The sequence below is a fragment of the Aquila chrysaetos genome, chromosome 4, assembly GCF_900496995.4.
Source record: "Aquila chrysaetos chrysaetos chromosome 4, bAquChr1.4, whole genome shotgun sequence".
Taxonomy (NCBI): Eukaryota; Metazoa; Chordata; class Aves; order Accipitriformes; family Accipitridae; genus Aquila; species Aquila chrysaetos.
In genome coordinates, this window is record NC_044007.1 from 59,053,735 (window position 1) to 59,073,698 (window position 19,964).

Here is a 19,964-nt window from a genome sequence, read left to right on the forward strand (position 1 = left end):
GGGCTAGTATCGTTCATCCCCTGGGTGGCCCAGGGACACCCCAGCTGGTCTCTGTGCTAATGAGGCAATGCACTGATTCCAGATGAGGCTGATTTGAGACAAGGTCACCAGTGCAACCGAGCATTTGACTAATTGCTCTCCAGGTCAGATTTTCAAAGTCTTGATTTCCCCTCCCGCTTTGTGTAGATCAATCCACCTAATTGTGTGCTTTGTTAATTGATGTGCTGGGTGGAGGATGGGGCTGTTCCAGAAACTCCTTGAGGCTGTTCATGCTGCAAAATTGACCAAACAGTACATAGATGAGGCCCTTGCCAATAGTCACTATGAGCTGCTCCTGCAGATACAGAAATGGTCACCTAGGACAGTCTACTGCACAAAGTTAAGAGAGGAGATGTTTTGCACTTAGCATTGGCAGTGAGGGATCATGCAAGCAGCTGGACATGGGGAAGGGCAAGAGGATGGGGGTACCAAAAAAACCTTATGTAATAAATGAGTTCTAACATGCCTGGGGGGGCTACAGACCCATCCTAGGACAGCAACCCTGTGCAACCCCTGCCATGTGCAGAGAAGAGATGGATCCTGTGAGCTGCACCAAGAGGTTCCCACGTGTGGTCCCAGACTGCAAGGATGACCATGCTGTATTACTGGGGCAGACTTCAGGCTTTGCAGGGTGCTGCAGGACAGAGGCAACACTACCTGCAACAATGGAAAACCAGAACAAACGCCCACATCAGAAGAATGCGTGCATGAGGAGAGTAAGGAAAAGTACACTAAAATAGAAAAAAAGAAAAGCATCTATTAACTCTAATTCTACAGTAGTGCTTATCTCAGCAGCATAAGAGTTCACAGAATTATTTTTTAATAATATTTATCAGAAAACATGGCACTTTTCAGTGCCCTGAAGATGTATATACAATGATTATTCCTCACAACATCCCTGTGAGGTAGGCAATAGATTGCAGTCACGATTTGACATGTGGACAGAGGCAGAGAAGTATATAATCAATCCTGCATAATTAAGTTAATGAAGTTCAACTCACTCAAACATGGCGAGGCTCTCAGTGACTTGACTGAACACATAAGAGTGGGACAGAGCTGATACTTTGTCAGCCATATTCTTTTATTCTAGTAATTTACAATGCTTGGGGCCCAACTCTGTTGCTTCTGCATATCCCCCTGCAAAAAAACACCTTTATGAAACAAGATACACATGCAGAGCACAGCTACAAAGTGGGATTTGTAATAGAAATAGGAAAAAAGAACACTTCAATTTAGCCTACATTTGAGTAAAACCATGAGAGAAAGGTTGCCTGCCCAGTCAAGAACAGTTTGAACTTTAGTCCTTTATGACATCTCTGAGACAGCATTTCAGCCTTCAGCTATGAATAAGTATTTGCTTGACCTAAGAAAATCCAGGGGAAAAAAAGTTTGGTAGATGGTGATCTCTGTCTCTGAAATTATGCTTATTTTAGTTAAATTGTTCTACTAAAGTCTGAGGGATTCCTGAATGGGAGGAGGAACTTTTGGGTTTAACTCTTAACTTTGCATGTATTTAAAAAGCCCCTTGGTATACCAATTTCTCAAGTAAACTTCTCTTTCAGAATTTTTTTTGTTCTGAAAATGAAATGGAACACTTTTGTAAACTTCAACATAATAAAAAATCCTAGTTTTTAATATACAATTATTGATTAATTTCATTTAATAACTTTTTTCTACTGTAAATCAACTTTAGGAAACAAAGTACACTTGACAGTATGGCTACTGTGATTAACTCATCTTCCCATAGATTTCAGTTGAGATTTCTGAAAAGATACACTGTCCAAGAAAGATTCATAGTCCAAACCTGTAAACTATCACAGCTCAGCTCAGCTGAAGTTAGTGTAGCCATTACAATTCATTCCAACTGACTGGCTAATCCATTGATTCCTTCATGTGCAGTATCACTGATAATGGTCTGTCTCCAAGTTGAGAGATGATCACTATTGAAGAGGCCTGGGTCCACATACTCTGAAAAGCAAAATATGTTGCCTTTCCCAGCAGAGGAATCTTCATTCTCATTTAATGGAAGATTCAGTCTAATGGAATAATGGCTGTGCACTATGATGGAAGAAGAATAAAGTAGTGGCTTTTGAAAGAAACCATCTTCATTTTGAGGGGGGCAGGGGGAAGAAAAGAGGGAAGAGTAACTGTTAACACGATTACCAACGGACACATGAACTTCTAATTTGTGATTCATTATTCCTTCTGTAAATTGAAATTTTGTCACAACTACTCTCCCCCAGGGAACTTTAACCTTGGTGAATATACAGAATTTTTAAATCCACAGAGCAATTGTAGTCTCCAGACAACGGGAAAAGAAAAAAAAGAAAAAAAAGAAAAAAAAGAAGAAAAGAAGAAAAAGAAGAAAAAGAAGAAAAAGAAGAAAAAGAAGAAAAAGAAGAAAAAGAAGAAAAAGAAGAAAAAGAAGAAAGAAGAAAAGAGAAAAAGAGAAAAAGAAGAAAAAGAGAAAAAGAGAAAAGAAAAGAGAAAAAGAGAAAAGAGAAAAAGAGAAAAAGAGAAAAAGAGAAAAGAAAAAAAAAAAAAAAAAGAAAAAAGAAAAAGAAGAAAAAGAAAAAGAGAAAAAAGAAAAAAGAAGAGAAAAGAAAAAAAGAAAAAAAAGAAAGGAAAAAAAGAAAAAAGCTTAGAAGTGCACTTTGTATATCCTGCCTCACAAAAGGTTAAAGTGCTAAATTTGATATATCCAAAAATTAAGCATCCCTCCTAGTCCTTTATTTTTTTAAATGAAACTTTATCTTTGGTTTCTTGTATCTTCTCTGTAATTTTATCTTTTGTTTCCTCCATCTTCTCTGTAATTTTATCTTTTGTTTCTTCCATCTTCTCTGTAATTTTATCTTTTGTTTCCTCCATTCTATCTTGTAGATATTCCTTTACTGGTGGTGGTGTGGACATGTAGCCATTCTTACGTAGATATTTAACAGTGATGGATGTTCCTCCCAAAGTCACAGTGTATCTGGCAGGAGTTGCAATCTTAAAGAAACCAAAGAACACACCATATCAATATAACAGGACAATATTATCTAGCAAAAGGTATTTTTAATATGGAAAATCTATTTTGGCCAGTGTCAGATACTAAAAAGATCTTCTGTTTATAAGGAAACAAGCCAATTTACAGTGGATCCCCCAGAAATGCATACTTTTTACTTAAAGTATCCTTTTGACAAAACTAGCACAGGCATTAGATTTACATTTAAAAACAAAAAAACCAACAACTCCCTGTACAGCTTGTGGGATGAGCATTAGGCATCTCAGAATGCAATTCAGAACAGACAGTATGTCAACACTGAGCCATGTAAGCAAACAAGATATACTTTAAATTCTAAAATTCACAAGAGTATAGGCATCTTTCAGTCCAAAACTAGGACCCACACATAGAAAGCTAGAGCTAAAAGAGACCTTCAGAGGTCAGCTAATCCAAGACACAACAAACCAGGTTCATTATTCTAGATAGACTAACCTGTTCTTTCAGAACTTCAAAGATAAAGCCTGCACAATCTTCCCTTTGCAACCTATTCTAATGCTTCCACATCTTGAAAGTTTCTGCCATATCTCCCAGCTATAATAAATTCTTTATATTTAACCACATTTATTTATTGGTCTCTTTTAGGCACAGGAATAATTAGCAAGAGTAGTGCTTTCACATTTTGTTTGGGAAAATAACACCTTTAAATAACAGGTAAGAAGCACATCGCGTTTGGAAACAAAACAGATAAGTGGCATTCGAAGCAAATATAGAACTTTGTTTTTGCATGGTCTGACATGTTTCAAGTTTCCCAAACACAGATTGTGCACCTATAAAGCAATAAAAAGAGACCCAAACCTGAATGTAATTCATTCATTCAAATGGACAACAAAAGTACTTGACAATGATGGAGAACTAAGGTAGGAAGACAAACTAGCGAATCCTCTAGGACAATAACAACTGTATGTTTACCTGGAAATCATGAGGTGTTTAGACTTTACCTCTTTATCCTGTTCATTATGTCAGGAATACAGAGGAATAACTTAATTGTAATTAAAGCTCTGAGGGCAGACAACAGTTCTGCAGCAAACAAAGAAGTTATTTTAGAAATACAGACTCCTTAAAGGAACACAGAGTCCCTATCAATTTGCACGTGACTACTCTTACTACAAAAATGAATGCCGAAGTATGTGTAACTATCAAAGAGCGAAAACAGCATTAATTCTTTCTGCTGTAAACAAATAAACCCTGTTCAGTTCACCAGGCAAGATTTAGAGCTTATTTACAAACTATAATTATACTTACTTTATACAATGCATATGCAGTTAGTGCATTTCCACTCTGGGAATTTTTCAGGATGTTTACTATGCTCTCTGGTAAGCCAATCAACTCCAGGAATGGAACAACATTCACGCCTCTATAAAAGAGAAAAAAAATTGGCAACCTGAATTGGAATTTGAAACCTGAACAGTGATTTACAGTACCATTTCCATTCTTTAACTCTATTATACAAACTTTGTAATTTGATAGCAAAGTATTTTTTCATCTAATCAATATACTTACAGGATTTATATTTCTGTACATATAGGCAAATTAATGTTCTTTTCAGGATTCCAAGAGGTGACTCATTTATACTATCCCTGTTGGGCTGAGTAGCTACTAACTTACCTGTGTCCCAGTTTATTACGTTTGGAGGCAAGTAGATATAATGGTGGTAAGTCAGTTACTCAGGCTCCCGTTGTGCAGGTTCAACTTCATGTTCTGTTTTACCCCAAATAATTTTTTTTTCTTTCTAAAATTTCAGACTAATCTGCAGCGTGCCCAGAAGCACTGAATCCATACTTCTGTGTCCTCCATTCACTTTTAAATATATCAAACAAATGGAATGTGGCAAAAGAAAAGGAAGCAACATGCTATATGGACAAGACTTCAGGGGTTTTGTGCCCAGTTGTTCTACCCTGTCAATATAAGGTGGGTGGAGGGAGCTCCTATCACCGTTTCTTTCTATTTGAAAACCAGCGAAGCTAACATCAGCACCAAAGAAAAAAAGACAGACTGTCTTTACATTACAGTAGAAAGCTACATGCAGTTATAGATGACCTGACTTTCCAATATTTAGTGATGTATTATTAGTATCATTATCCATTTCTACCTACTATTTAAAGCATTCTTCTGTGCATGCGTTCACTTCAGCATCAGTAACAATAACAGGCAGTAATTTACTAACAGTTACTAGAACTACAATCTGAAGGCCTAGCCCCAGAGTAGAAAATGGAGACCAAGTAAGATCTGAAAGACAGCATTAACCATGTTATTTCATAAACCACCATTGTTTACTCTCATATCATGAGCAGTCATTCTGAAAGGTATTTTTCCACTTCAGGAGGTTCTTGCTCCTGTGGCATGACAAACTGAAGCTTTGTTATAATTAGTTTCTAGTTAAATATTTCTGTTGTTTTCATCCATCAAATAAATACTGATTTTAGCAGCTAACTTAAGTGTTTCAAGAAAAGTAATCTTCACTCAATCTGAAATGTCTGGATGTAAGCATCAACCTGAATTCATCCAAAGCAAAATATTTTTATAGCTCAAGACCTTTATTCCTCTGACATGAGCTAAATTTAGAATGACATTTGGATCTATAGCTCCTAGAAAGGGCAATTATGCCAGCTGGTTAGAGTAACTAAAACAAACACTTGTGCGGTAAGGCATTCAGATGTCAAAGCCCCATTGCTGCCGCCATGAACTGTCATTGTTTCATACTTTCTATTATTAAATATACACTTGCAATCCAGAGATAAATATTTACTCATATTTAGCAAACCATTTGCAGATAGATAAAAACTCTTTCACCTGAACTAGCAGCGCATAGCTGATACAGTAGGTTTTTTTCCCCATTAAATGCCATTTTCCAGAACAGTATCTGGCACATGCTATAGCTGAAAGAAACTAAAATTAGAATACTTATCTTTTTTTTAGCCTCACAAATATTTAATTTCCAATTAAAAAGTCTGGCCTACAGTAGCAATTTTTTCAGTGGAAGACAGGAAAGACAGGAAACAGAAGTAAAAAAGGAAAAGATATACATGGCTTGCAAGGAGCTCAGAGTGAGGTAAACGAGATGGAAGTCCAGTGATGAGGGAGGATTGGGGATGAAGGGGGGAAGAAGGGGTGAAATAACCCTCAAGTCCAACAGCAAAAAAAGAACAGGTCTATAAAGATCTCACCTAGCAATTTGTAATCAGGATTCCAAATCCCTATTTTTACCTTGTGAGAGGTTACTAGTAATTTCAATGCTGTTTACATCCATGCATATTTTGGGGAGATGAGCATTCCTTCAAATGTTAGCAACATATCTGGTACACAGCAATAACTGCATGACAACAGTATGTACGTGACACTCTCATGAATCCTATATACTTTTGATACTAATCTTCGGCTACATTTTTAACTGAAGCATCATTTCCCTACTAGATATAGAGGCACTTTTTAACATGTAATAATAATTTATATGTCCTTTCACCTGTGAAAGTCAGTCTCAATTCAACAGCAGTATTGGGCACTGCAACAAAATACCAACTTACTTCATGGCTGCATAGTAAAAGGATCCAAACCATACAGTGGAAGTCAGAAGATGCACTGGAATCATGACTTTTCCATACTGTTTAAAAGTTTTCTTGAATCTCTGAACGAGACTAATTGATTTGTCTTGTAACGGATCAGGATCTGAAGAATCTGACTCTACAGGGCTCTGCTTGGGTGTATCAGTGGCCGAAGTTAAAGGATTTCTCTCTTCTGATACTTTGTGAGGAGTGTCTGCTGGCTGTGATGAAAAAGCGCTTTTCTTTGAGGCAAAGTGTGCTGCACCTGCATGAAGACATCGTTTAGGAGGGTCCAGTGCTAAAATCACTTTGCATCCAACATTAGACAACACTGATTGTCCTTTTAAGCACTGAAAGGTACTAGTGCGAGGAAAAACCAAACAAGTCCCATGCGCCAGCTGAGATGCAGTATGTAATAGACTCCGCTGCATTTTGATGAAGTGTGGCTGAGGTTTCTATAGAAAGGAAACAAAAAAGAGTAAATGAAATGCATTTCAATAATCTGATTTCTATTTGCTCCAATGCCACTTGAAATTCTCAAATTTTAAATTGCTTTCTATTCTTCTACTTTAAAATGTTTTCCTTATCTTGCTTTGCAGAAACTGTTACCTTCTAGAATTAAGCAAATAATTTTAGAACTCACATTTTTAGCATTCTGAACTAAAATGGCCCCTTCACTTAACACACTCTGCTCCTCACAGCTAAAATGCTCATTCTACTCTCTAAAAAGATTTCTAGGTGTTTAGTGCTATCTACTGCTTTTATCTGCATAATCTGGCATAGTTATTGAAAAATTACCCTTGAAACTTCACTTCTAGTAGCAGCTGATAGTTAGAGTGACACTTCGAGCCTACATAAATGTAGTATGAACTCACTCTAGTGCAATTAAAATTAATTTTTGGTGCAAATACATTCTTAGTTTTGGTATATTTTTTCATGTTCTATACTATTTTGAACTAAGAGTAAAGGTTCATACACACACACACACAAATCAATAATAATAATTAGTATTAATAATCAATCAATCCCCTTAATAGTAACAAACCTAACCATAACAGCCTGCCAGTATACACCTGTTAGGAAGGGGGATGGTGCTGTTGAATGTCATGTATTAACAGGAGCAAAATTGAACTGCAATTTCCAAAATATTACAATGCAAAGAATATTTTAAAACTGTGGATAGCCCAGTTAACTTTATGATTTTGAACACTTAACAGTTACTCCTGAAAGTTCAAAAGAACCATTGAGAGATTCCCCACAGAAGAATAGAGGAATTATGTTTGGCATGCATAGACATAAAGAGGTCATTTCCACCCCTGCCCCAAATGCATGCTTTGAACTAGTGAATGAACTACCAACTCTCTCCTTTCCTTTATACAATGACTGCAAGTTACAGAACTAATTTTCCTTCCTTCCAAAAAAGTGCCACTAATCGATTTTATGCAACAAATGCCAGTTAAGTCATATTACAACCTTTGACTCTTTCTGATGCTTTTATGTTTTTAATTGTCATAATTCTTGATCCTAACTAGAAATCATTCAAGTTTAATTGAAACTCCACTGTTGTCTTCGTGTCTGCTTCACCTATAGACTTAAATATCTTTCAGTCAGGTGTTTTGATAGTGAATTTGTCTAGGCTGCTGAAAATGATTAATACTTCATAACATAGGCAGAAGTTTTAAAAAAAAAAATGAACCCATACATACCCTTTATTACTTTCCAGATATGCAACAAGAAAAGTATGGCAAGGTTTGTATCTTCAAAAAGTTGCAACTCTTCCACTAGTTCACCACCTTTCAAATATATGTCTTGAACATATTGATGACTCTGCTAAAGTAGAAAAAAGGTGCATTTAGAGAAATAGCAACAACGGCAAACTAACATTACGAAGATTTTTGGTCAGCCTGAAACCTTGCTTACTGAAGAATTTATTGGTATAAATTCCCCTTTGGATACTGACACACTAATGGGAGATTTTTTTTCTGTGTAACTTAGAAGTTCCTCAACTGTGAATTACTGTTTCCTTCCAAGAGACAGAAGTTTCATAACCCAAATGCATCTGTTGGAACATTCCTGCCTATATATTTTCTAGGTATTTTTATGTTATTGTTGTGCTTGAATTAATTGCAATTACTAGAATTAAACAATGTTTGATGCGGGGAAAAGATTGGCAGAATGGTTTCAAACTTCCCAGTAACCTCTACCTTGCATGTGAAGCATAGACACCCACTTTTGTTGAACTCACACTAACAGGAGGTATTGCATCAACAGGGGAAAAGGGAACTCTAGTCTCTATGCAAGCAAGCAGTTGAGTTAGGAACTCAGTGGGAGCCAAGAAGTACTGCTGCTTATAGAGCAAGTCAGTCTTCTGTAAGAATTCACTGGAAGTTGTAACTGCTTGTGGTATCTCTGGTTTTACAAGAAGCGGAGATTCTTGCTGACTACTTAGATCCAAATGCAATTGCTTCTCAAAACAAAAAGTAGTGGAAAACACTCAGGAAAACTCAAGTGTGAAGATGGGACTGTCATATACCAACCACCTTACTGATTTATAGAAATTATAACAACAAACTGGAAGAAGACAACTACCTGGCTTGCCTATTGCCACTTACACTCCTGAGGGATTAAAACTCTCCACAGAGGACTGTTTCCCCCTCTCACTAACAGTACACAACACTGAGCATCTGCCCTAAGTAGATTTTCACAATATCCCGCCAGCAGACTCAGCAAAGGATACCTATCCATCTGTGAGAATTTGGGAGCTCTTGGGTCAGACTTCTGCTGTTCAGCTATTTTCAGTGGATGGTACCCTATTGAAAAGCACCTGTTCCAAACAAGCTTTGAAACTTGCCACCATACAACATGGGGGAAACCATGCTTAGCACTCTGATTTTGGTTCATTAATGTTATTAACAGGGGTCTGCATTCCAACAGCCTTGGAAGGAGATCGTTCTTCTGTACAGAAGCAAGAAGAAACCGAGTAAGTATTTCTGAATTTTCCCATTCTATATAGTATACATATAGTAGCATTTCTCAGAACAGTTTCCAGGTTTTGCTGTCCTGCAGCTACTGACAGCACAAAAGTAAGACCGTACCACACCTCTGATTCATTACAATGGCTGCAGAACATTGGGGTACGAAATGGCTCCCAGGGGGTGAGAATTCTCTTTAACATGAAGAAGCAATGGGTCACTACTATGTGTTCAACACTCATCAGTCAGTTGCTAGCATAGTTGTGATTAGTAAATGAGTTTCAAGGCCTCTGCTCACAGAGTTAGGTGCACCGTATAAGATTTAAAAATAGAATGTCACCAATGGCTTTAAAGCAGAGGAACTAGCACGGCCACTGACAAGACTTGCCACACCACTTTTTTTGTTTCTATATCCTCAGATGGACTTGGAACTCATTAAGGGTTTTTTCCTCCATTATGCAAGATCTGGCTGATCAAAGGGGAGGTTCCCTAACCATCTAGCATAGATCCTGAAAAGGTCATGAACCTTGTAAGCACAGACAATAGTATGGGTTCTAGCTAATACTGTGAAACAGCTTAATTTTTGCTTCTCCACTTTAAAAAAGCTTTTTGCTAGATGCTTGGTATATAAGAAAAGGCTTAGATACAATAGTACTTGTATTTGAGAGAATAAAAGAAAACAGGTTTTTCAAAACAAGGTTGGAATTTTCCTAACAATTCTACTGTGTTTCATAGGTACGTGCTTTATTTTACTTATCTAAATGAACAAAGGAGAGACTTTTGAAGTGTCAGTAAGTTGAGGATTACACTACTATCCAGCAGCACTATAAGACGAAACAAGGGAAGTATTATAATGGTTACAGTAGGATGTAGGAAAGGCAAATGAATAAAATAACAGATTAATATAGCATACACTTTGTAAATTGATTTTAAAGAAATGAATATTGTTAAAGGGGTGATAGATGCAGCTGCTAAACTAATATTTTAATTACTTTTGGCTCAACATTGCAAACATCTTAAACAGGACAGACAACTCAAAGTGCACACTTAATGTGGTTGGAGGTCCAAAAAAATACGAAACTAGTTGTTTCGTCCCTCTAAAACATGAGATGAATACAGAGAAATCTGTCCTTTAAGATGCAATTAGTGAAAGGGAGCTCCTAGTACCCTGTGCACTCAACAGGCAGTGGGAGAAAGTGTGTCAGCCTATGGATTTGAGACAATTTTATTCTCTAAATATAATACTTTTCTTAAAGAAATTACTGGAGCTATAAGCTGTACAATTGCCCCTGTAACTTTAGGTTGTTAAAACCACTCAGATTCTCAAGAAGTCAGGACAGTAACCTAAATGTTATCCACAATTGCACCTAGTGACTTCTCAAAAGTTGTTTCTTCATTTTAGTGTATTTAATTTTTTTTCATGCTGTTGCATGATACTGCAAAGGCATAGAAAAGGACAGAAGCTAGAATCTTCAGATACCAAGGTGGAAGGAAAAGCAGCCAATCTGTGGCATGAGAATTTTGCAGGGGTGGGGAGCAGAAAGTGTTTTAAAGCATCTTAGATTTCTACATTAGCTTTCTCTTAAAAATGCCACAAGGAAAAAAAATAAATATGGAGATGTCTAAGGACAAATATAGCTGTTCTCTGCTTTAAGAATCCCATGTTGTCAGTAACTGCCTAGATGCTAGTCGACAAACTATGAAAAGATATACAAACACTTCTGGGATAAGGTGTCCTCTTCAGTGCTGTCATTTTCTGGCTAACTATTTAGTAGTATCTCCAGCTGGCTGTAAACTGAGCTGAAGAGATCTTGGCTGTTCAGGACATACTCCTGGTTGGGATTCTTGGACACCCATTTAGTTCCTGAAGGCACGTCTGTCTCATGGCAAGCTATTAACAAGCCCTCTGACACAAAAGGAGTGCTCTAGTGGCCTCTTGAGGAAAAGCATAGATCAGCTTCTCATCACAGCGCTGAAGGTTCTATTTAGCAAACTTTTGTACTTCTGTTATAATTTAGATCAGCTTTGGCATAAACATGATGTACTCCAAGAGAACTATCTCTTGGATTTGCTCTGCTACGTCTTTGCCTTCCAGTGATTACTAGGAAGTAGAGATTAGACTTGCTTTTGTTCCTGGGGACAACAAAAATTCAGGATCTCTCAATGTCACAGAACTGGTCTATGTGACTACCACAAATTCATGGTTTTGGATGTGTGCTAACATTTTATGCAAAAAAGAAACAGGGGATCATTGGAAAACACAGAAGCAGCAAGCCAGGCCAATATAGGTACAGCAAAGGCTGCTGCAGATATCTGCTGTTGGCAAGAGAAATCATGCCAGAGATGCTGTCAGATGAAACTTTCATCAGGATGACTTGTATAAAAACAGTTACCCTGTTACAATTAACTTTTTTTGAGCTACCAGAGAAATTAAAATACAAGAACAGGTGTGGATATAAGATGGCAAAAACTTTAGTGTAAGTTCTTTTACAAGAGGTCAGAAAGCATCTGAGGGAATTGCGGGTGTAGCATATGTAGACTACAGTGGTTTATTTTCTCAATTCTACCAGAAACACTCTGAATACAATATGTAAATATGGATGAATTCAAAGCATTTTCACTTGTTCTGTTACTGTTTAAAAAAAGAACATTAATTATACCACAAGAGAGTTCCCAATGACAATCCATGAGCTTTTTTCCATTCCCAAGGCACCCTTCTGTGAACCCAGAGAATTGATTTACATTCTTGTCATTTTTAGTGTAAAATCAAGCAAACTTTGAGGGTTGTGTGTTGTATATACAGAAGGATTTTGAAAGGACACAAACCAAGTTTTCAGAAATCCTTTCCAGCTCACCTTTCAGACTGCATAAAAAGCAAATGTACAGAGATCTCATCCAAACAGCTCAGTTTAATAAAAAACCCCACTGTATTGCTTACATTTTTACTAAACATAATTAAAAAAAAAATCCCAAAACTTGTTTTCAGATTTAAATTGTTCTTGTCAAGAACTTACTAGCAGTATATTTAAAAAAAAAAAAAAAAGCATCTTGCCAAACTAATAAACCAAAATAAGAAAACTACAACTGAACAGAAAACATCATGGGTTGCCTAAAAACCTGGGAACACGTTTTAAAATCATTATAATAATAGTGCAATACGTGCAAAGCATCATTGTTTTTCCTAAACTCAATGTAAAATATAATGATAAACCTCTTAGTAACTGCAATGGTTCAGCATAGCATGCAATCACTACCCACAGACAGGAAAACGGCAGTGTATAGGGACTTTTTATTCTTTTTATTAGTACCTCCAGAGTATATGAATGAGCATTTAGAATTTATATTATGACTTTTACTACTTTTGCAGTGTCCCTGATACAATCTGTTATTCATTCTAAACTAGGAAACTTGGTTATAATTTGAAGTTTGGGCATCACTAGCCATCCAATCTTGTCTACCATTTAGGGCTGTCTGAAAAAAAAAACCAAAACATACAACACCACATTTTAGGTTAAAGGGAGTAATGCAAAATAAGTCATGGTGAAATTTATTAAACTGTTGGTAAAAAATCATCACAGTAAAACAAATGAAAGAGTAAACTCTTGTAGACAAATTACCCTAAAACATTAGCCCCATCCCACCTCCATCATGTCTAATCTCTTCACTTAGTAAATGCTATGCTATAATTTTTAAATTGATCATATTACTACAGCTCAATACTGATATAAGTGGAGACAAGCCAACAACTTTTTTACCCTTATTTTATCTCAACTACTCTTGCTCTTGCTAAAACAAACTTAGTGAAGTCAAGAAAGTAGAATAAACACTCATAGGGTCCTTACACACACAGCAATCTTCACTACTACAATCTTCCAATACTTAAGTATTAGAAAGCACAACAAAAAGTAGCTTTAGGAAGAATAAAACTTCTTGCAGACATTTATAAAGTCTGAACATTGGATTCAGAAGGCAAATAAAACAGGAGAACCTAATGCAATGCCTGTGTGTTGAGTTATAGATCTGGAATGCTAAACAGGAGGCTTAACAGCTGATCTGCACCCAGTCAATATGACAGCGGTATCCCCATTTTCCTCTATGTTGGAAGGCATTAGATCTTATGCTTCCACACAGCTAAGCATTATATAATAAGTGTAAATGTTCTCTCTCCAATTCTTCTAAAAGAAAGTATCACAATCACTTGTAGTGCTTACTGCTCTTTAGAACTATGTTTTAAATAACTGGTGCTATTCCATCTTTTAACTGTTTTCCTGCCTTGCAGTGCCGAACAGCTACCCTGGGTCCCTTCGTTCAGAAGTTTCATTCTGCCCTCTACTGAATTTCTGCGTAAGTACACCTCTTACACTAATACTACAAAAGGTCTCTACTCTCCACAATTCCTTCCAACAAGCGTAAATTTGCTGGAACTTCTATGTTGGTTCCAGAGCCACCCAAAGTAACAGGCACATGTCAAAGGAAGGGGAAAAAACCTGCCTTTTAAAGTGCTGATTTGGGTTTTTGTCTATTTGTCACTCTTTAGACACACGTCTGCAATAAGCAAGTTAGAGAAGTCATGCTTTTAGCTAAGCTTAGAAATAGACATATACATCTATGCTAAATATGTTTAAAAAGCTCTTTGTTAGTTCAAAGCAGGGATTGTACTTATCTGTGTATTATTTTGCCCTTCTGCCCATTACCTTTCACTTTAAGCTAATGATCAAAATGAGATCCAATTCTCCCTCCTTTCTATTCCACTCTTGTGTAATAACTTTCCCAAGCAAGCCCTAATAGCCTCTTTTGTCCTTGTATCTCCCAATGTATCATTAGTTCATTCCCCTCAAAACACTTGTGTTTTTCTGTCAGAGGGTTTTCAACCAGAGGGCCCTTAACACGGAGGTGTAGGGGAGTGTGGGGGTGGTGGTGCAGTTTACAAAGCAGTGGGAAGCTTCTACTAAGTAACTAAAAGGGGCTGCAAAAGGTAATTCACATAAGCAAGCCTCACCTCAGCCGTTTCCTGCATATGACTTTGAACTCACTCAGAAAAAAAAACCCCTACAACTGAACTGGTGAGGGGTTAGATGCTAAAACACAAATACATACACACATCAGTGTTCCACACTTCACCAAAACATTGTTTGAGAATCTCTTAGGATCTCCCCCTTGATAGTTCATTGAACTTTACCTGGCAGATTCCTTGCCTCTTTTGACTTTCACTGATCATCTCAAGAGTTCTGACTCTACATTTTAAGACATGCTGGAAGGCATTAGAAACATGACTGTTAGTTCTACGTTCAGGGTTCAGATATTTCTTTTGTGAAGTTCTGCTATCTCTCTCTTCAGAGTTCAGATCCGCTGTGCACATCTTTTCACTAACAGAGCCATCAGTAACAGTCAAAAGGTTGCAGACAAAGCTAAACTCCAGCTTGCTCAAGACTTCCTGCTATTCATAATTTGGATTCTAGTAGCCAAGCTCATTTTTTAATTCATAATCTTTCTGATCACTCAGGACTTCACTGACATATAAAACTTAGATTATATTTAATTTAAACAGCTCTTAGGGTTATGATCACATATTTATTCCTCAAAGGTCTAATGAAACAACTGGAGACATGCTGCAGATACTGTGACTTTCACTAAAACAAATGGTGCTAACCCAAATAAAGTTCAGCCTTTTTGACCGGACCATAGAATAAGAGCTTAGGTACTCAAATACTTTCTCTTGACTAATTATAAAAGGCATTTATTAGGAATACGCTTAAACTTGGATCTTAGCACCAACTCTGTAGACCCTTTGGCCTCATCTTCCATTGTGACTACCAAACTGTTTCTTTTCTAGCCTTAACAAACACTATTTTTGCTACCTTGAATCTTCACAGGTCTTGTCTCATTGTTCTGTATCTCTTCCCTCCATAACCCAATTGTAATCAATGGTATTGGCTGTAATATTTTAAATGCAAATTATATTATGTAACAATTTTACAAAACAGTTAAAACAACCCCCACCAAGTAAGGAGTCTTTTACCCATCAAATTCACCCAAAGTGCTTCTAAGACTTTCAAAAAACATGCTCAAGGAAAAACTCTGAAGCCTCACAACTAGAAACAAAGTAGGAATAACTGTAAACCAGCCCCAAACTGAAAAAAACCCAGAGCTTCATTAACAGCAGAATTCACAGTGGAAGCATGAGGTTCAAGATTTTTTTTCTTTTATTCTCCCACCACATTTATTTCACATTTTCAAACACTGAAAAGCTGTCGTTTTTCCCAGCAAAAAACACAGAACGTTCATCTTTCAGCAGAATTACTGTTGGCAGACATTCACTTCGAGTACAAATCTTTTCTAAATATTCAAAGCAAGTGTTGAATTCTCTGTTGTGAATTCAAACTTCTCCATATGGGGAAATATGTGTAGTATCAATCAGAATATCTTGAAAAATTATGTGTGAAGAGGTTGATCATAACATTTACAGAACACACACATGCTCAAAACCACACTCTTGTTCTAATTTTTAGTAAATACTATTCCCCACAACTCTACAAATGAATGTGGACTGTTCTTATGAAAGAAGTATTATTTTTATTAAGGTCTTGATACCTGAGTGGATAAACTTTCTTGCCCATTATTCAATTTAATGCCTTACACAGCATCTTTAGCACAGATGACATGATTGCTAATGTTGGCAGCCATGCAAGTAACAAAATGACACCATCTACAAGTGTCCCAAAGAGCATCAGACTCACAGAGCTGTCTTCACACCAGAAGGGACTCTGATGGGACTTCAGGAACAGGACCCTAATAATGCCCCTGCTCACAGTCTGAAGTAGCAGATTTACTACATTGCTGCATTCAGGTTGAGAAAGGAATCCTGTGACTGCAACACTGCAACCTTTGAAAGCGCATTACAGTTAACTAATTACAGTTAAAAGATAAGTGCCCTCATGTTCTACTCAACTCTTCCACTAGCCACTTTTGGAAGAGACTTACAGAACTGCTGTAAAGCCACTCAGGTATTTTTATTTAGAAGCTACAAAATCCATCCATTTGAAAAAAAACTACTGCTGTGCTTTATATTTTGTTCGTGAGCACCTGACTGTATTAACACCCATTCCCTTCCCTCATCCCACTCCGGAAGGACAGCCTACTCAAGTTCTAGAGAGCTGCAAGGGATCATCTGCTAGCATGCTCTACAAAGTCACAATCACAGCCATGCAACTTCTTGTTTTGTTTATGTAAGAACTGTTACACATGGTCAAGGTCAGTTTTTGGACAAAATCAAATAGTAGATCCATGGAATTAAAATTTACAGCCCAGCTAAGTGGTACTTTCTGATGTGCACAGAGTAAGACCTAGTTTTACCATTCAGATGTCTTTGTTTAGAAGGAGCAGTGTCATGTCTGGTAACACAACAACAAATTTTCATTTTTTGTTGAATCGTATGATGTGTAGCTAGTTTGAAGATCATGTGGGGAGAACTGAGTAATGGAAGGCACTGGGGTAGAAAGGATTAGAGCTGTTTAGAGGAAACACAAAATTAATGAGAACACAGGTCATTACTATTTGCGCTGCAGAAGTCTAGACAGCAACCAGCGTGAAGCCCTATTGTGTAATCCCAGTGCCCTAAAGCAGAAATGACTTCTGTCCTTAACTGCTTACCTACTAAGGTAGACAAAAGGTGGGAAGGCTGACATAACTAGGCACACCAATCTGGCCTACTAACACCTGGTCAAACCATAATTTTCCTGACAGTTTGAAGTGATACATTCTTGACTTCATATGAACAAAGTATATTGGGCTTAACACACCTGTACTAGTACCTTCAAGACCAACTGACTTGCAGAAGGTATCATCACAACAGATCATAAGCATTTTTTAACTAACTTTCTACTCTTACTGTAATTTTATTATAATGACAGGGAAATAAAGAATAACGTGGTTTTTAGAGGTATCATGATCCAAGACTTAAAAATTAAGGAAAAGTCCTATAACTTGGGCAGTATGCTTTTTTGTTGTTGTTATTGCCATACTGCACCATCCATTTGTCTCAAGTCAAAAAATCTACGAGAGGTACTTTAGAGTCATTAAGAATCCCTGACCCTGAGGTTGATCCTTGATCTGCAGTGATGGAACTGGCTAGTTACCCATCAGAATATCAAAGTAAAATCCTTATGAGCTATTGTGATGATACATTACTGTCCAGGAAGACTTCAATCATGTTTTGGGCCCAGGCCTCAGTTCTTCTAGAGGTTTTATTCCATTCTTAATACTGAAATATTGCTGATCGATGTTGAATTTGCTTCGGCATCTAATTTGCAAAATAAGTTCAGCTTCAACTACCTGGGTTTGCAGTGTATCAACACCAACAAGAACTATATTGGATCTTCTTTCCAGTCTGCAAAACTAACTGACTGCAAGGAATATTATGGATTCAACTAGCAGTTTTACATTTTAAAAATCAGTGCGCTCTCTGCTTTTGACTTGAATTTGTTGTGGCCGTATCTTCAAGACCAGTCAGAACTCCCTACAGATCCAGAAAGGTGTCAAGATGCAAACTGAGGGCTGTTATCTGAGAAAAGGGGACATCAGGAACTCCCTGTCTTGCAAAAACAGACTTCAATTTCTTAGTGATGCCTATAAGCATACACACAGAGCTAGGTCAGTTCATCTGGAGAAAAGATCATCTACAGCAGGAGAATTACACAGATCCTTTTAAAAACCAAAACCAGGTCAAACCTTTTTCTTATCAGCTGCTATAGTCTGTGAAGTAGATCTGTAGACAGTCATGCTAGACAAATCTTTAACTTCTTACATTCCTTACATACTCTTTAGCAGTCTGAATTTCCCTACTCAGTTTTTGCCATGTGCAAGCCACCTGATATCCACCTAAATCATCAAATGATTTTTTTTTTCCCCTCCCTGACAGAATTGCTTCTCACACAGCGAGTGCAATTCAATAATGCTCACACAGAGGCCAATCATACCTCTTTTACCTCAAACAGCCCTTGAACAGAAAAAGAGATAAACACCTGCTGTCAGCCCCATAGGAGGAGATGGATGGTGGGGACACGTTATCCTCTGTGCATGCATTTCCCACACGAAGCAGCTGCAAGTCACATAAGCTAGCAGCACGTGCAGCAAGACACATTCCAACTGAGGAACTTGTTCCCTGTCTCTCCCTAAAATAGCAAAACTTTGGCAAATCATTTTATGTTTATACTTCTAACAACAATAACATCTTGGGGTTTAGGTAAATTGAGGAACGCTTTCATTTTAAGAATTAGTTTTGGTAAGGAATTCTACGACACTTCATGTCCAAACTAATGTTTTCTCTTTTGGGCCAACTTGTAGAAGACATTTCAGAAATGGACATAAATGAGGCTGAACATGCAGTTTGCACTACCTGACACAAATCCACATTTGACTTAAAAGCCTTAACAAAAATTCTTACGACTTCTCAGTCTGACTCCTTGGATAACTCCCCTGGTCGATTACCAGAAGCAGATTACTAATGAGGACCGTAACTCCATGCGACTTTGCCAAGAGGCTTGTGTCTTGTTCAGCCAGCCACTGCCTCCTACGGATTCAGAGACCTCCAAAGCTAGTCCGTACAAAGCGCAAGAGAAAAAAGCGCTGAAAGCTCAAGGTGAGCCAAAAACGTGATTTTTTACCAGCGGACAGGCAAGAGAAGCAAAAATCGGATTTCTCAGCTCCGAGATTCTCCTACTGAGGGAAGCCAGCCCTTTTGCTCGTATTTGTCACGCGCCACAAGCGAGTCGCTAAAACCCGCCCAAAACACTTATTAAACAAGAAAATATCTGTAGAGCCCCTTTAAGCAATCTAAAAAAGAAAAAAAAAAACCCAACCCCAAAACCCCGAAAACAACCAAAACCCAACAGAACAGGCGCGGAAGCGGTTGCCTCGGGAGAGAAGCACCCGGAGGAGCCGAACCTAACCACGGCCCTGGAGCGGTACAACAGTCCGCGACCGGCGGCCGACAATGCTCACGCCACACAAAACGGCCCCGGAGTTTGCCAGAGAGAACGCAGACCCCCACTCCCCCCGCCGCCTCCGCCGTGTGCCCGCCCGCTCCCGGGCGGCAGCCCCTCCCCCTCGGCCCCACGCGAGCGGGTACCTTGTGGCCAAAGCCACCGCTCCTCCTCACGGGCCCCCGGCCATGGAGACGCACCGGGCGGCGGTTGACCGACGGCCGCTGCCGCGCGCGCCCCTCCCGTCGCGTCGCGTCGCGTCGCGTCCCCGCCCCTTCCCCGCCCCGCGCGCGCGGCAGGGCAACGTGCGGCGCCGCCCGTCCCCACCATCACCTTGAAGGCCCGGCCGGGCCGATTGCGCAGGCGCGCGCCCCGCCCCGCCCCACCCCCT

At 38.4% G+C, this 19,964-nt stretch overlaps 1 protein-coding gene and 1 long non-coding RNA gene across 5 annotated transcripts; one reads left to right on the forward strand and one right to left on the reverse strand.

The window, feature by feature from the left end:
* Window positions 1–842: 842 nt before the first annotated feature.
* FAM210A (family with sequence similarity 210 member A) lies at window positions 843–19,857 on the reverse strand. Of its 4 annotated transcripts, XM_041123203.1 has the most exons (7): window positions 19,720–19,856; window positions 9,446–9,576; window positions 8,328–8,451; window positions 6,604–7,076; window positions 4,325–4,436; window positions 2,678–3,027; window positions 843–2,374 (listed from the first exon to the last, which is right to left on the reverse strand). In XM_041123203.1, exons 4-6 carry the CDS (start codon window positions 7,050–7,052, stop codon window positions 2,761–2,763), a joined length of 828 nt encoding a protein of 275 aa, XP_040979137.1. In that variant the 5' UTR covers window positions 7,053–7,076; window positions 8,328–8,451; window positions 9,446–9,576; window positions 19,720–19,856; the 3' UTR covers window positions 843–2,374; window positions 2,678–2,760. The 4 variants fall into 4 exon arrangements, with proteins under 4 accessions (XP_040979137.1, XP_029867083.1, XP_040979136.1 ...); XM_030011223.2 differs by lacking the exon at window positions 9,446–9,576 and having other exon boundaries at window positions 8,328–8,448; XM_041123202.1 differs by lacking the exon at window positions 9,446–9,576.
* On the forward strand, window positions 4,830–13,942 carry LOC115340154. The gene is made up of 3 exons (XR_003922945.1): window positions 4,830–4,990; window positions 9,538–9,601; window positions 13,873–13,942. It is a non-coding gene; the product is annotated as an uncharacterized LOC115340154 (long non-coding RNA).
* Window positions 19,858–19,964: the final 107 nt, after the last annotated feature.

What these genes read in the sequence shown, in the direction of transcription:
- FAM210A (XM_030011223.2), bottom strand. Translation starts at nt 7,052, where the DNA reads ATGCAGCGGAGTCTATTACATACTGCATCTCAGCTGGCGCATGGGACT. An exon ending in TTTTACTATGCAGCCATGAA is followed by an intron (nt 4,437 to 6,603) that starts GTAAGTTGGTAT and finishes TCTCTTTTATAG; the next exon opens with AGGCGTGAATGTTGTTCCAT. An exon ending in CTGCATATGCATTGTATAAA is followed by an intron (nt 3,028 to 4,324) that starts GTAAGTATAATT and finishes GGTTTCTTTAAG; the next exon opens with ATTGCAACTCCTGCCAGATA.